General features: G+C 38.7%; 1 protein-coding gene across 2 annotated transcripts in view; it reads left to right on the top strand.

The window, feature by feature from the left end:
* Positions 1 to 15,469, top strand: part of LOC111416008 (diacyl glycerol kinase 1) — a 193,001-nt gene that overhangs the window by 171,025 nt on the left and 6,507 nt on the right. The window contains exons 6-12 of one of the 2 annotated variants that reach the window (XM_071197369.1): positions 8,369 to 8,530; positions 8,615 to 8,734; positions 8,785 to 8,909; positions 8,967 to 9,204; positions 9,267 to 9,466; positions 9,537 to 9,686; positions 9,751 to 10,021. In XM_071197369.1, coding sequence (XP_071053470.1) covers positions 8,369 to 8,530; positions 8,615 to 8,734; positions 8,785 to 8,909; positions 8,967 to 9,204; positions 9,267 to 9,466; positions 9,537 to 9,686; positions 9,751 to 10,021 — 1,266 coding nt within the window. Of the gene's footprint in view, positions 1 to 8,368; positions 8,531 to 8,611; positions 8,735 to 8,784; positions 8,910 to 8,966; positions 9,205 to 9,266; positions 9,467 to 9,536; positions 9,687 to 9,750; positions 10,022 to 15,469 lie in introns of both variants that reach the window. The other variant, XM_071197368.1, reaches the window with a different exon arrangement.

The raw sequence follows: 15,469 nt of genomic DNA, 5'->3' as shown, positions 1-15,469 counted from the left end.
ATCTTTGCTGCCATCCCTCAATATAATCCATCTCACTCCTTAAAACTAACCGAAACATCTATGCATACCGTCTTTGATAACCCTCCATCATCGTCCCGTATATCCCTTAAAATAGTCGCTACTTTTTATCAACCTCCAAATCATGCCTTAATATTACAGAACACATAGTCACTCAACATCATCCCGACCATTACTCAATTATCTCTGATACTACTCAACATCGTCTTGAACAGCCCTTACAATCTTGGCTACCAACCCTCAATATAATCCCTGTCACTCCTTAACTGACCGAAACATCTACCAATATTGTCTTTGATAACCCTCCAACATCGTCCCTGATATCCCTTAATGTAGTCTCTACTTCTTATCAACCTGGCAACATTCCAGAGCATTTCTAAATACGATCCCTTTACCATTCAACATAATCTGCAAATCATCCCTTAATATTACAAAATACGTAGTCATTCAACATCATCCCGACCATTTCTCAATGGCATCTCTGGTAATCCTCAACATCGCCATGGACATCCCTTACTATATTTGCTGCCATCTCTCAATGTAATTCCTGTCAATATAATCCCTATCACTCATTAAAATTGACCGAAACATCTATCAACACCATCTTTGTTAACCCTCCAACGTCATCCCGAACATTCCTTAATACAGTCTCTGCTTCTTATTAACCTCGCAACATTGCAGAGCATTTCTAAATACTATCCCTTTACCATTCAACATAATCTCCAAATCATCCCTTACTATTACAGAACACAGTCACTGAACATTATCCTGACCACTTCTCAATGCTATCTCTGGTAGTCCTCAACATCGGCTTGGACAAATCTTACTATACCGTCTGTACGATCCCTTAATATAATCTCCGTCACTCTTCTCGTCTCGTATCTATCAATACGGTCTTTGAATCCACCAATATCGACCCGAACATTCCTTAATAAAGTTTCTGCTTCTTATCAACCGCGCAACATTCCAGAGTAACTCTAAATATGATCCCTTTACCATTCAACATAATCCCGACCATTACTCAATGTCATCTCTGGTTTTATACTCTCTAGTTTTTATCAACCCCACAACATTTCAGAGCATTTCTAAATATGATCCCTTTACCATTCAACATAATTTCCAAATCATCCCATAATATTACAGAATACATAGTCACTGAACATCATCCCGACCATTTCTCTATGCCATCTCTGGTACTCCTCAACATCGCTTTGGACATTCCTTACTATACCGTCTCTACCATCCCTTAATATAATCCTCGTCACTCCTTAAAACTGATCGAAACATCTATCAATACAGTCTTTGATAACCGTCCAATATCGACCCGGACATCCCTTAATATAGTCTCTGCTTCTTATCAACCTCGCAACACTCCAGAGCATTACTCAACATCTCGACTATAACGCAATGCCATCTCTGGTACTCCTCAACATCGCCTTGGACATTGCTTACTATCTTTGCTGCCATCCCTCAATAAAATCCTTGTCACTCCTTAAAACTGACCGAAACTTCTATCAATACTGTCTTTGGTAACCCTCCAACAGCGTCCCGGATATCCTCTAATATAGTCTCTGCTTCTTATCAACCTCGCAACATTCCAGAGCATTTCTAGATATGATCTCTTTACAATTCAACGTAAACTCCAAATCAACCCTTTGTATTACAGAATACATAGTCACTTAACTTCATCCCGATCATTTCTCAATGCCATCTCTGGTGCTCCTCAACATCGCGTTGGACATTCCGTACTATCTTTGCTGCCATTCCTCTATATAATCCCTGTCACTCCTTAAAACTGACTGAAACATCAATACTGTCTTTGATAACTCTCAATATCGTCACGGAAATCCCTTAATATCACTGAGAGCATCTCTCCACATCAATTCGGATAGCCCTTAATGTCATCTTTGAGAATAATCGGCATCGTCGCAGACATCCCTTAATATCGTCCCTACTTTTCTACAACAACCTCTCGAACATCGGTTAATATAGTTCCTGATACTTGCCAAGATCGTTCACCACTTCACAAATAATCTCATTGTCGTCCTAGCCTCTTTCAACATTATCAGGGACATCTTTATGCAAATGATGTATGTAAAGATGTTTGAGAGACTATGTTCAGATTATCTTTGGAAACCTTTAACATTACACATCTTGATTGTACCTAGTACAAACAACATCGCCTGGATATCTGTTAATATCGTCTCTGCCATCTCTAAAGATAATCCCAGCCACCCCGTCACATTGATCGAAACACTCCTTCGATATTGTCTTTTCCAAACCCCACATCGTCCCTGGAATAGCTCAACCTTATTCCGGGCATCTCTTAACATCATCCTTAACGTCCTTCAACACCATCGGAGCAGCACCCAATTTTCGTCTTCCTCAACATTTCTTAAAAATTTTCATTATCGTCCCTACATATTTTAATATTACCTTTGCAAACCGTTAACATTATCTTGAATGCCTCTTTTTAATGTGTTTATTAACCGTCAAGGCCCCTCACTTTAGAGAGATCTTCACAACCACTCGATGAAAAAAATTTTAGTAAAATTTGTTGTAATCGCTGAACATTCTACGTAGCATATGTGTGATAGTTTCGCGGAAAATCACAGTTTAGTAGGATTAAGTGGATTGGATTTCAATGTGGGTTTAACCAAAATATGTTGAATAGTTCCGTTTGTCGGATCCTGTTATCAATTTTTCAAAGTTATGTCCCTCTAATTCTTTTAGACTGATTTAAACGAAATATAAATTAAAAAGAAACACATATAAGCCATGCGGGGTTCCGTCCAATAGGAAAAGATGGTGGTGGTGTGTTCCAGACTGGACGCCGCGCCTTTATTTCTTTATGTAGGTACAATAAAAGCGCGACGTCCTGCCTGGAACACACACCAGCCAAATTAAACAGAATCCTCCTCACCTCGCATGGCTCATTTCTGTTTCTTTTTAATTTATAACTTGCTTAAATCGCTCTAAAAACATAGAGAGACATAACTTTGAAATATTGATAACGAAATCCGACAAACGCAATTATTACCATCTCTGTCACCTCTTTATATTAATCGCAACATCCATCAATGTAGTCTTTGGACATCGTCCCGAACATCCCTTAATATCAGTTGGCACCACTTCACATCATTCCGAATAGCACCCAATGCAATCTCTGACAATTCTTGATATCATCGTGAACATTTGTCAATGTATCCTTCCAACATCTTCCCGAATCTCCTGATATAGCCTCTGATGTTTATTATCATCGAGACTCATATCCCTTAGCATTAACCAAAACTCTCAATATCATCCTTGAACTCTCTCAACATCATCTCGGACATCTTTAAACATGATCAACATAGCCTTCTAAACATCCCTTAATATAATTTTTGAAAACATTACCCCATCATTATTTATTACCACCATTGGTACTCTTCAACTCAACATCGACCGAACATCTCTTAACGTCGTCTGTGGTGTCCCTAAATATCTATCAACATTATCTTTGATAACATCGTCCCTGACATCTTTTAATATCATTCTTGATATATGCCAAAATTGTTCTGGTATTTCATTTCCAAGAATCCTTATCACTGCTCAATATCATCCCTATTACCCTTCAACATTCGCTTGTGTATCGTCTTCGTTATCATTACATAAATGCTCTCACTGTATTTTTGGACCTCTCCCAACATTGTTCATGGAGACATCATGGATTATCCTTGACGTTTTCCCTATGGTTTTGATCTCTCTCACTATATTCACTGGTGCACCTCAACATTGCTTATAATTTTTATCAATTCAACATTCCGTCATCGTTTTAGTGGCTTGTCTACCTCACTCAATATCACTCACATCTTTCAATATAAGGTCCAATCTATGTAAATATCGTTCTAGGTACTTAAACTAACATCTTGCCTGTCACTTATCAACTATCAACATCGTTCCCGACTCCATCAGTATCATTTTAAGCCTTTTTCAATGATGTTTATTGATATCGTTCCATAATAAACCTTGGTGCCCCTCCAAGGAGGGGCAGGAGGGGCAAGAAAGGAAAGGGGGGTCCTAAATTATCTTATGGAAGTCTCAGGGAGTGTGAGAAAGGAGATTACAAGGTTTGGGAGGGTATATATTGGGTTGTCGTCACTGAAAATTGACGATTTCATAGACGTGAAGAGGTGCTATAGATGCCAGGGTTTCGGGCATCTCCAACGTTTCTGCAAATCGGAAATGGTATGTGGGCATTGTGCGCAAAATGGCCACGAGTTTAAGAGCTGTGGGAATAGGGAGAGGAGGCGGTATGTGGAAACTGCAAAGCCAGGGGGAAGGATGACAGACACGAAACGAGGGGTAGAAACTGTGGGGAATACCAGATAGCGGCGGAGTTGGCGAAGAGAAGTATTAATTATGAGGATAAGAGGAGACGGCAGAAAGGGACTTTATCAAAAAACTAGAAGGGGGAGGGGAGAAGCCAGAGAAGAGCGAGGGGTTGAAAATGGTGTTCTGGAATGTAGCGGGGATTACGAATAAAGGAGGGCAGTTCTGGGAATATTTGAACGGATTTCTAGGGACCTGGGTTGATGAAGGAGGGTGGGCAAAGATTGAGGGAAAGTTGCCAGAAGGGTATAGATGGGATTGCGTGTTTGCAGAGAGGAGAAGTAAGAGAGGAGTAGCGTAGGAATAGCGAGGGGAATTACGGAGGAGAGTAAGACGGAGAGATGGAGGCAGAAGGGAATGGTAAAAAGGCAAATCAAGCTAGAGGGAGAGAAGGTGCAGATAGCCACAGTATATAGTAAAGCAATGAAAGAGACAATGAGGCAATGGGAAGATATGACAGAGGAGAGGAGGGAGGGATACCTGATTATCGGAGGGGACTTTAATGCAAGAATAGGTGAAGAAGGGGGAAGAGGAAAGATGGGGGGCGACGGAGACGGCCACGGTCCAAAGATAAGATTCTGAATGGAGAAGGAAGAGAGATACTGAGGTGGGTAGAGGAGAGGGGATGGGTGATACTGAATGGGAATATGGAGGAAGGAGATGAAGGGGAATATACCTATACGGGTGCAAGGGGGGCGTCCGTGATAGATTATGTGGTAGCGGACCAAGGAATGTGGGAGAGGATAGAAACATTTAGGGTTGGGGCGTTGATATAGCCGGATCACCAGCCTCATCACCTAGATCACCATCTAGAAGTTTGCATAAACGGATCGAGAGGAAGAAGGAACAGAAAGTGGTGGAAAATACATTAGGGTATGTAATGGTGGGATAGGGAATGCAGAGAGACCAAGAGAGAAGTTAGAAGGAAATTGAGACAGTGGCAGAGAGGGGAGGTAGAGATAGATAGATACAGGGTGCGGCAAAACAAACAGTGCAGTTATGATTGGCGACTACAGCCGCTGTGGTGGGGATGGGAGCCTGGAAGGGGATTCATTGTGTCAGATCACTCACCCCGTTTTCAATCGTAACAATGGTTTGGAGCGGAGACCATCGCGGCTTCGTCGTTCGCACGTTTTTTGAAAACGGTCGTTCTTTCATCATCACTCAGCGGATCTTCCGACGCCACTTCAACATTCCACGTTGTGATCCCGTTCCGCACCGCAATGTTATCGCGAGTTGGGTTCGTGCATTGGAAGAATGTGGTTCAACAAAAAGGCCTAGGGGTATGGGAAGACCCAAAACAGTGAGAACTCCTGAAAATGTTGCTCTAGTGAGAGAAGCTGTTGAACAATCACCAACACGCTCTGCCCGGAAACATGCAACTGCATTAAACATGTCCGACCGCTCTGTAAGGAGGATTTTGCATAAAGATTTATTCTTCCATCCCTATAAGATTATGGTGGTTCAGGTGTTGATGCCTCCAGATTTTCAAAACCGTGTGAATCGCGCCCAAGAAATGTTGGAGCGTATCCCAGCAAGGTCAGCGTTCTTAAGTAGTGATGAAGCCCACTTTCATCTGTCTGGCGCCGTAAACAAACAGAATTTCCGTTATTGGTCGGACAACAACCCACGACAAGTTCACTAGAGACCTCTCCACTCCCCGAAAGTCACTGTATGGTGTGCCATATCCAAATTTGGGGTTATTGGACCGTACTTTTTTGAGGAGGATGGGTGTACAACAACCGTCACCGCTCGGCGTTATGTTACCACGCTCGAAAATTTTTTAAGCCAGAATTCGCACGGTTGGCTACAGAACAAGACCTCGAGGATGTTTGGTTCCAACAGGACGGGGCTACAGCCCACACAGCGCAGATTTCAATGACAAAACTGCGGCAAATGTTCCCTGCGCGCCTTGTCTCTCTGAGGGGCGACCTGGGGTGGCCGGCGAGATCACCGGATTTGAGCATTTGCGATTTTTTCGTATGAGGGTACCTGAAGGAAAAGGAAGAACTGAAGATCCGTATTAGAGAGGAAATCGCCGCCATTCCTATCGTAATGTGCTAGAACGCAGTTGAAAACTTCAAAATCGCCTACACCAGTGCATCGCTTCTGGAGGACATCATCTTGCTGATGTGATCTTTAAAACTTAAGTGAAAAAATAGGGTGTAGTACTGACTCAAGCAGAATAAACCACTTTTTCGTAGGTTGCGCCAATTTTTTTTAATAGCCCATGAAAACTGCACTGTTTGTTTTGCCGCACCCATTATATAGAAGCCAGGAGAAAATACAAAGAAGAATGCAAGAAAAAGAAGAAGGAGCTGAAGGAAAGGGAGGCTGACGTGGGAAAAAGAAAGGTTATGTTTGATGGCTTGGTAAGGAGCACAATGATGTACGGCGCAGAAGTATGGGGATGGAGAGAATAAGGTTTGCTGGAGGATATACAAACACGATATTGGAGATGGGTACTAGGTTGGCAAGGGTATGTAGTGAGGGAGGAGGTTAAGGTAGATGTAGTAAGTGTGGAGGCGGGGAGAAGAGCAGTGAAGTATGTGGAAATGATAGAAGCAAGACCGCATTGCAGGATCCTGGGAAAGTGCTGGAGGGAAATTAAGGAGAGGAGGCTGATCTATGGGCAAAGAGCGAGGGAAGAATATTATAGAAAAGCTATCCCACTCTTCTATAATATTCTTCACTAACTGGGATCGAAAACAGAAGAGCGGAAAGAGGTGAAATGTGGAGAGAACTGAGAGATAGGGACATGCATATACAGAGGCAGGAAAGAAGGTCACAGATACGAGAAGGGAGATACAATGAAAGGTATGGGGAGATAGTGACAGAGGAACTACCAAAATATTTGTTGATGGAGGGGGATGATGAAGGGAAGAGATTGGTGGCCAGATTTCGCTGTGGCAATGAGGAGAGGGGGAATAGGTATTGGGCGGACGATCTGGAGAGGTTGCTGCAGCTGTGTAGAGAGGATTGGGAGACGCTGGAGGAGGCAAGATTTTGGAAGAGGGTGGCGAGGGCAAAAAATAGATGAGGGTGATGGGAGCGAAGAGGCGAAGGTGTGGAAAGGGGGGAGGAGGGTAGAGGATCTGGAAGTGTATATATATATATATATAGTAGAATATATTAAAGGGAAAATTATAAATATTGAAAAGAATAAGACGCTTATTAATAATAAACCTTGGATGATCATTATGAATAATAGAGTTTATCGCCCAATTTAATAAAAGGTCGAACGAATAACTTTAAAGTTAACCCCCTTCTATATTGAGCGAAATGAAATCCGAACTACCTTTATTATTTTGGCGCCATGCTAAGAATATAATGATATATTCTTGTATTTGAATTCCTCTCATCCTCTGAAACACATAAAAATTCATCCATCTTCTTAAACCATTTCACATCGAGGACATAAATTTCGTTAGATCCTACTTCGGGCTTCATAGAGTCTAGAATTTTTGTTTTATTTCCTATAATTCATATTGTTCTGTTTCCATAATATATTTGATATCCTAATGTTTGTTGTTTTTATATCAAATCATATATTCCACACAGCATGTTTTCCTCGATATTCTTGTACAAACATTGTTATAAATATTTAATTTAATTTTTAAAATTGCGCAAGTAATTTTATGTAATTTAAATTTTTTGTCCGACATTACATTTTATTTTGAGTTCGTTCAACAAAAAAGTTGTTCTTTTTCGATTCGTGACCACGAATCCGAGTCGGTTCTTTCGTGTCCACCGAGTTAAAACTGGTGCACGCATAAAATTTAATTTTTCTTGGAACGTAAAATGCAAATGAGTGGAACTCTTTCACTCCGCTCTAATTATGTAAAGCAAAAACGTCATTATCAAGTTAAATTTAAAAAAAAGCTCCATTTGAAAAGATTAACTCTTTAACGTACTCTAAAATAATAGAAACTTATTATTTATTAATTTATTTTAATTATATGTTTTTTGAAAATTTAAGGAACCGTCCATCCAATGCTTACGGTTACACACACTTCTTATTCGTGTCATGAAGTTCTCGGGAAAAAAAGTACGGATACCTCACCGTCCCATAGCCAAATGTCCAGAAATTCTTCAAGAAAATCTAACAACTCTTTACTTGTGAATAATGGAAAATTTGAAGGTAAACGTTTTTTTAAAAAGAACCTTTTTTCAAACAAATTTTTTTTCTAAATGGCCAAAATGACAAAAACCTTTGTTCTAGAAGTCAGACATATCGTTCGTAAAGCCAGCACAATAGATGTTAGCACAGTTAAAGTATCCCTAAAAGACATCGTGTGTTATCTTTCGCTTTTAGAGGCTGGCAGACCAGAAGATAAATTAGAATGTAAGAACTTTTGGTTAAAAATATACTTGAGATAAAAAAAATCTTTTTAGTTATGTTTCGTCTTTACGATACCGACGGAAACGGGGTTTTAGACACAAATGAAATGGATTGTATCGTTAATCAAATGATGACCGTTGCTGAATATTTAGGTTGGGACGTTTCAGAATTAAAACCAGTAAGTTACACAAATTACTTAATAAAACAACAAAAAAATTAAATCGTTATTTTTAAGATTCTTCAAGATATGATGATTGAAATCGATTACGATGCTGATGGAACTGTATCGTTGGAAGAGTGGAAACGAGGCGGTTTAACCACAATACCTCTATTAGTTTTATTAGGCTTAGATAGTAACGTTAAAGAAGACGGTAATCATTTGTGGAGATTAAAACATTTTAGTAGACCAGCTTATTGTAATCTTTGTTTGAACATGTTGGTGGGTTTAGGAAAAAAGGGTTTATGTTGTACATGTAAGTAAATTAATTAAAGAAGCCATAAAGAATAAAAATAGAAAAATTATTTTTCTTTCAAGTTTGCAAATACACAGTTCACGAAAGATGCGTTCAAAGAGCACCCGCAAGTTGTATAGCGACTTATGTAAAAAGTAAAAAATCCTCGCAAGCTTTACAACATCATTGGGTGGAAGGTAATTGCCACGGAAAATGTGCAAGATGTCGGAAACCAGTTAAAGCTGGTATTACAGGATTACACTGTAGATGGTGTCAAATAACGGTAAGATATAAAATTTTTATGTATTAAATACGCAGCTTCAAAATACGAAAATAATTATGGTAATTTTTAGTTACATAATAAATGTGTTTCACTTGTAAAAGCTGAATGTGGTTTAGGAGAACACGCTATGCATATTTTACCGCCGACGGCAATTTGCCCAATCGTTTTAGATCGTCAAAGATCCTTGCAAAAGCGCGGGTCGAAATATGGACACGAAAACGTAAATAAAAACAAATCTCACCTTAAAATCCAATTGTATCTTCCTTTTTTATTCCATCTAAAAGGGAAACACGACAAAACAGCCGGCGATGTCTTTTCAAATTACGATAACACCGAACATGTCGCCCCTTTTAGTATTCATAAACCCGAAATCCGGGGGTAGACAAGGTGGAAGGATCCTGAGGAAGTTTCAGTACATTCTCAATCCTAGACAAGTACACAACTTGGCAACAGGTGGGCCAATACCGGGACTCAGTATGTTCAAAGACGTTCCCAACTTCAAAGTGATCTGCTGTGGAGGTGACGGAACTGTTGGATGGGTTTTAGAAACTATGGGTAAGTTATTTTAAATAAGATTAATAAATGTTTTTATAATAAAATTAAATATTTCAATAATGTTTTATGGTGTAATTACGTACATTTCGAACCACTCATTCGATTTTGACGATTCTTCTTTTGATCGAAAGGTTGATTCTTCTGTAATAATCCTGCGATAGAAATTGGATATTAATTTGAGCATATACGGGGTGCAACAATGAGAAAAGCTTTTTTTCTCGAAATTTATAATACCCTGTGGGGTGCAGATGCTACAGCAGACAGCCCCGGATCTAGGGCTGGAGGGGCAAGCCGGGGTCTATGCCCTGGGCGGCAAGTTCAGAGGGCGGCCAAATTCACACTTTACAGACGAATCATTTACTTAACTTTGACCACTGAATAAATAATAGTACAAGTATGTTCTATGTTGTACAGGACGTTGGCTATTTGAAGAGCCTGGTGCAAGAATGGAATAACTAACAATATGTAAATTGTTCAGTAAAGGCAAAAAACTTTTTTAATTTCATGTTTGTGTTTAAAGTGATTATTTGATTTGTATACAGGGTGTCCCGCAACGATTGTACAATACTGCATCAGCGTATTCTCTGATCGAAAACAGACAAGAAAAGTCTAATAAACATAGGTACGAAAATGGACCAATTTCGAGATATTCAAAGTTTTAGTTTCATAAGCTGACCTATTGTAAACATCATTAATTCTAACGATTTAGATGCAGTAATTATATGATTACCATGGTTACGATGGTTAAGATAAAGTTTAATAAATAATAAGATAATATTAAGTTAATTAATACAGTTCATTAATAATTTAACAAAACAAGTAACAAAGATTGTCGAAGAAAATCGTTCAACCAGCATAAAAACAACGAATATTTAACAAATTGGAAAAGATTCATGTCATAATAAATGTTCGATATGCGCACCATTTACTTCTAAACACAAACGGATACGTTTTCTAAATGAACTTTTAATGCGTTCAAAGATACCAGGAATTTGTTTTACTGTGTCAAATGCGTTACTAATTTTATTCTTCAAATCCTGCACATTTTGAACGTCTTCAGAATAAACAATTTGTTTTAAATGTCCCCAAAACCAAAAATCTAACGGATTTAAATCTGGTGAACGAGGTGGCCACGGGACAGGACCTCCTCGGCCAATCCACTTATTGCCAAATCTGTTATTTAAGTATGCTCGAGTAGCGCGTGCATAATCGTGCATAAAGTAGCAATCTTCTAGAATTTGTTGAGGTAATTCATCAAATGCCTCTGTAAGGTCATTTTGTAAAAAATGTATGTAGGCATCGGCTGTCAATCTCTTTGGAAGAAAAAATGGACCTAATAACTGATCACCTATAACTCCAGCCCATACATTAACACTGAATCGCCACTGATGATGAGTTTCTAGTATTGCATGGGGATTTTCATCGCTCCAAACGTGCGCATTATGAATATTAAAAATTCCGCTTTGAGTAAATGTTGCTTCATCCGTAAATACAATGTTTATGGGAAAGTCGACGTTTACTACCTCTTCCTGTATGCCCCACCTACAAAAAATCTCTCTTTTTTCGCCATCATTTTCTGTTAGAGCTTGAACGGTGTTGTAATGATAAGGATAAAGCAACTGCTCCCTTAAAATGCGGTGAACGGTTGTTTTGTTAATGTTTTCTTGTGCAGAAATTCTTCTAATGCTGGTTGAGGCATTTTCATCGACTCTTCTCAAAACTGCTTCTTCTAATTCCACCGGCCTTGTGTAATGTCTCTCCGTGGAATGGCTGTGGGTTACGCTTCCCGTTTCTTTTAATCTGGGAAATAGTCTGCTAAAGGTGTGACTATTAGGCAATCGTCTGTTCGGGAACCTTTGCGCGTAATGACGAGCTGCTAACAACGCATTTCCATCAGCTAGTCCGTAATAATACACCATATCCGCCATCTCTTCCTTGCAGTAATTAATACGAGCCATACTTAATAGTTTTATTAAATTAAATAGTAAAATAATAATTTCGTGAAGTATTATTATTTTTTTTTTTTTGATTAGACAACTTATCGTAATCAGAGTAACGACTTAATTATTATAAAAACAAATTTAAATTCATGATGTTAACAATATCAACTTATGAAACTAAATCTTTGAATATCTCGAAAATAGTCCATTTTCGGAGCTATGTTTATTAGGCCTTTTTTGTTTATTTTTGATCATAGAATACGCTGATGCAGTTTTGTACAATCGTTGCGGGACACCTGTAGATAAGAATGACAATTTTATCTGAGCAAATGTCAGTTTTTCCATATATTGTGAAATCATAGTTAAAAAAACAAATTGTGGTGCAAGAAGGGGATATGTGAATCCATATTTAATTTTTTTGGTGGGAGGTTGGAGAAAGGATCATATAACATTCAGAACTTTTTATTATTTAAAAGAAGGTGAACAAACACTTTTATCAAATAAAATAAACAAAACAATTTTTAACAACACGTAATACATAATATAATATAGACATCAACAATCGTCCTTAGAAGAGCTGTAGGTAACTGAATCGGAATGTGAGTTTTTAACACTTTTCAGCGAACGATTATTATTATTATTATTACTCGTTACCGCGACCTATAAGATCTATTATAACTTTAGCCCACCAAAAATTTAGGGCGAATGTAGGTCCTTGATGAATCTTAGTATTGCGCCAGGGTCTTGTACTTTTATGTCGGTAGGTGTCAAGAGAGCTTTACCGAAAATTTTGTGTCTTAGACGGCCTCTGGCGATGTAATTACACAGTATATGTTCAGCTGTTTTTGACTCGTCGTTGCATAGTCGACAAGTTTGATCCTCGGCTTGTCCAATGTGGAAGAGGTGGTATTTTAGGGGCGCATGGCCGGTCAGGTAACCTGAGGAATAAAATGGCCTTATATCCCCTTTGCTGAGGCATAAAACCTCTTTGGTTTTGTTTTGCGACGGAGTTATCATACTCTTCGGTTGTCTGTGACCTGGAAGTTCTCTCCAGCGTAAGGCTATCTTTGAGGCCTCCCAACTGTTGATTATTTGTTTTAGGTGGCTTTTTTGTAGTCCACAACCAGGTTGGGGTCCAATGATTGCCCTCAGTGTTACTGTGACCTGGAATCCACCATAGGATAACATCATTGCTCCTACCGAGTTCTCTCAGGTTGCTGGTACACTCTCTGATCTCTCTAACTCTCTGAATATGGCTATTTGGACCACTGATGCCCATGCCTACTACGGATCTAACTGTCTTTGAAGCATCGGTGTATATACCAGGCTAGGGCTCAGCGAACGATAAAAATACATTTCATTTTGTCCAGATTATTAACCTGGATAAATATGAATCTTGTTTGTCCCGGTCTGCCAGGTTATTAAAAGCCGTTATAATTTCCAGCTTTTCCTCTTCCGAAAAATTTCTAACGCATCGTTTGCTGCACTTGCAGTCATTGCCTTGCTCTCTTTCTGGCACAAGCTTCCCCGTTGATGTGGACTCGTAACATTCTCCTCTAGCCCTTTTAATTTTTTGTATATTTCGTTTCCATTTTTCCACATTTCTTTTACGACCGCGCTTCCGTCTTACCCTTTCTCTTCTTCAGATCTTTCACTATCCATTTTAGTAAAATCACATTCACTGGAAGCGCAAAGCATTGCGAATGACATTATAAAACATTAATTTTTCAGTACCACCCTAAAAAATTTCAATATTGTTCTCACGGTATAAAATAATCATTATTTGTTTTTATTATTTTTGTGCGACGGACAAATAATTGTATGTGATTGTCTGGTGCAATAACGGTATAAACGCCACGTAACTTATCCCATTATTGCACCCGTTTAGAACATGGGATAAGTGATTTTCTCTCACAATTCTGATTCAGTTGGCAGAACATAATGCGTATTTATATTAAACGATAAATACGAATTTTTTTAACCGTTTTTAACAAAAATTCCATTTTCTTAAAATTTGGCCTATATCCCCTTCTTGCATCAGGCTCTTCAATTGCGAAAGGGTTAAAAGATCTTGGCTTATATTTTCTAAGACAAAAAATGCTGAAAGATTTACCAGAAACCGCCTTCTACCGCCACATCTGCATTGTGTTCTACAGGGTCTATTAATTGGAAAATAGTTTCAGAGAGATTAACCGAACACGAGGCAACTCAAATGCCCAAAGAGTGTATGATCAAGTAGAAAATACGGGTACAACAAATGAAATCATGCCAGGGTATTGATCAAGACAATGAGAGAGTAATTCAGTCAGAGAAACAAAAATGAAGACAGATCCTGCGTATTGTTATGGATGCTGTAATCTATAAACAAACTGCCTTTCTTTTCGCGGGTCCCACGAAACTCCTAGCGATCTCATCACACAATGTCCTCAGCCTAGTCAAGGTAACTTCTTGAACTTAATTTCCATGCTCGCCAAACATAATTCAACTCTCAAGTTTCTTTGATAATCATATTTATCAAAAACAATACAGAATGAAATGATTAACATAATGGCAAAAACAGTTAGAAATAGCATTTTAAATGACATCAAAGAAGCCAAATACTACACGATAATGTTCGACTGCATTCCAGATGTATCCCATACAGAATAAATGAGCCAGGTAATTCGATATGTAAAATGAACTGGCGATGTGTGTGAAATAAAAGAGAGTTTCATTGATTTCATAGAAATTGCTGAAAAGACAGGAGAGGACATTTGTCAACAGATTTTAGAAAAATTGGCAGTTATAATGGGTCCAATATGGCCGGCATCCATAAAAGAGTACAAGCCAGTATTGCAGAAAGGAATGAGTTGACCGAGTTCGTACCGTGCTTGGCTCACTCCTTAAATCTTGTAGGTGTTCATTCTGCCTCGTCATGCCAGGAAGTTATTAACCTATTTGGACTGATTCAAAAAGTATATTGCTTTTTTGTTGACTCCCTTACTAGGTGGGACATTGTGAAAAATACATTAAAACAAATTTAAAAGCAAGTAGTCAGACAAGATGGTCGGCGAAACACTATTTGGGCGAACGTTCTCCGCGAAATCAATCGAGTGAATATAAAAATTCAGAAAGAAGATATTATCCTTGCCCGTTACATCGCACTAATGGATGGTCTGCTCAAAACTTTGCAAAAAATGAGACAAAATCCAATACAATATTGGATAAAAGAGGCTGGAAAAGTTGCTGAAAAAAGTGAAAAGAAAAAACTGAAAAAAGCCAGGAACTCTACGTTTTTAAAGAGCAAGCTCTGCTTTTATTTCGTGATATAGAAAAGGCTAACGGTTTCTATCTCTTGCAACAGATCTATGCACATGATTTAAGTGCGAATTTACTCTACGCTTCCTACTACATCCGCAAGCTGTGAGCGAAGTTTTAGCAAACTAATAATGGTATGGGCGGGTATTATTTTAGTTATATATTTCTTTAATTTTAACATTTACACCTCCCAAATGGCCTCTCATGACGG

The sequence above is a fragment of the Onthophagus taurus genome, chromosome 7 (assembly GCF_036711975.1).
Source record: "Onthophagus taurus isolate NC chromosome 7, IU_Otau_3.0, whole genome shotgun sequence".
Classification (NCBI taxonomy): Eukaryota; Metazoa; Arthropoda; class Insecta; order Coleoptera; family Scarabaeidae; genus Onthophagus; species Onthophagus taurus.
The sequence above is the reverse complement of the archived record's forward strand: the minus strand, read 5'-3'. Positions and strand labels throughout refer to the sequence as shown.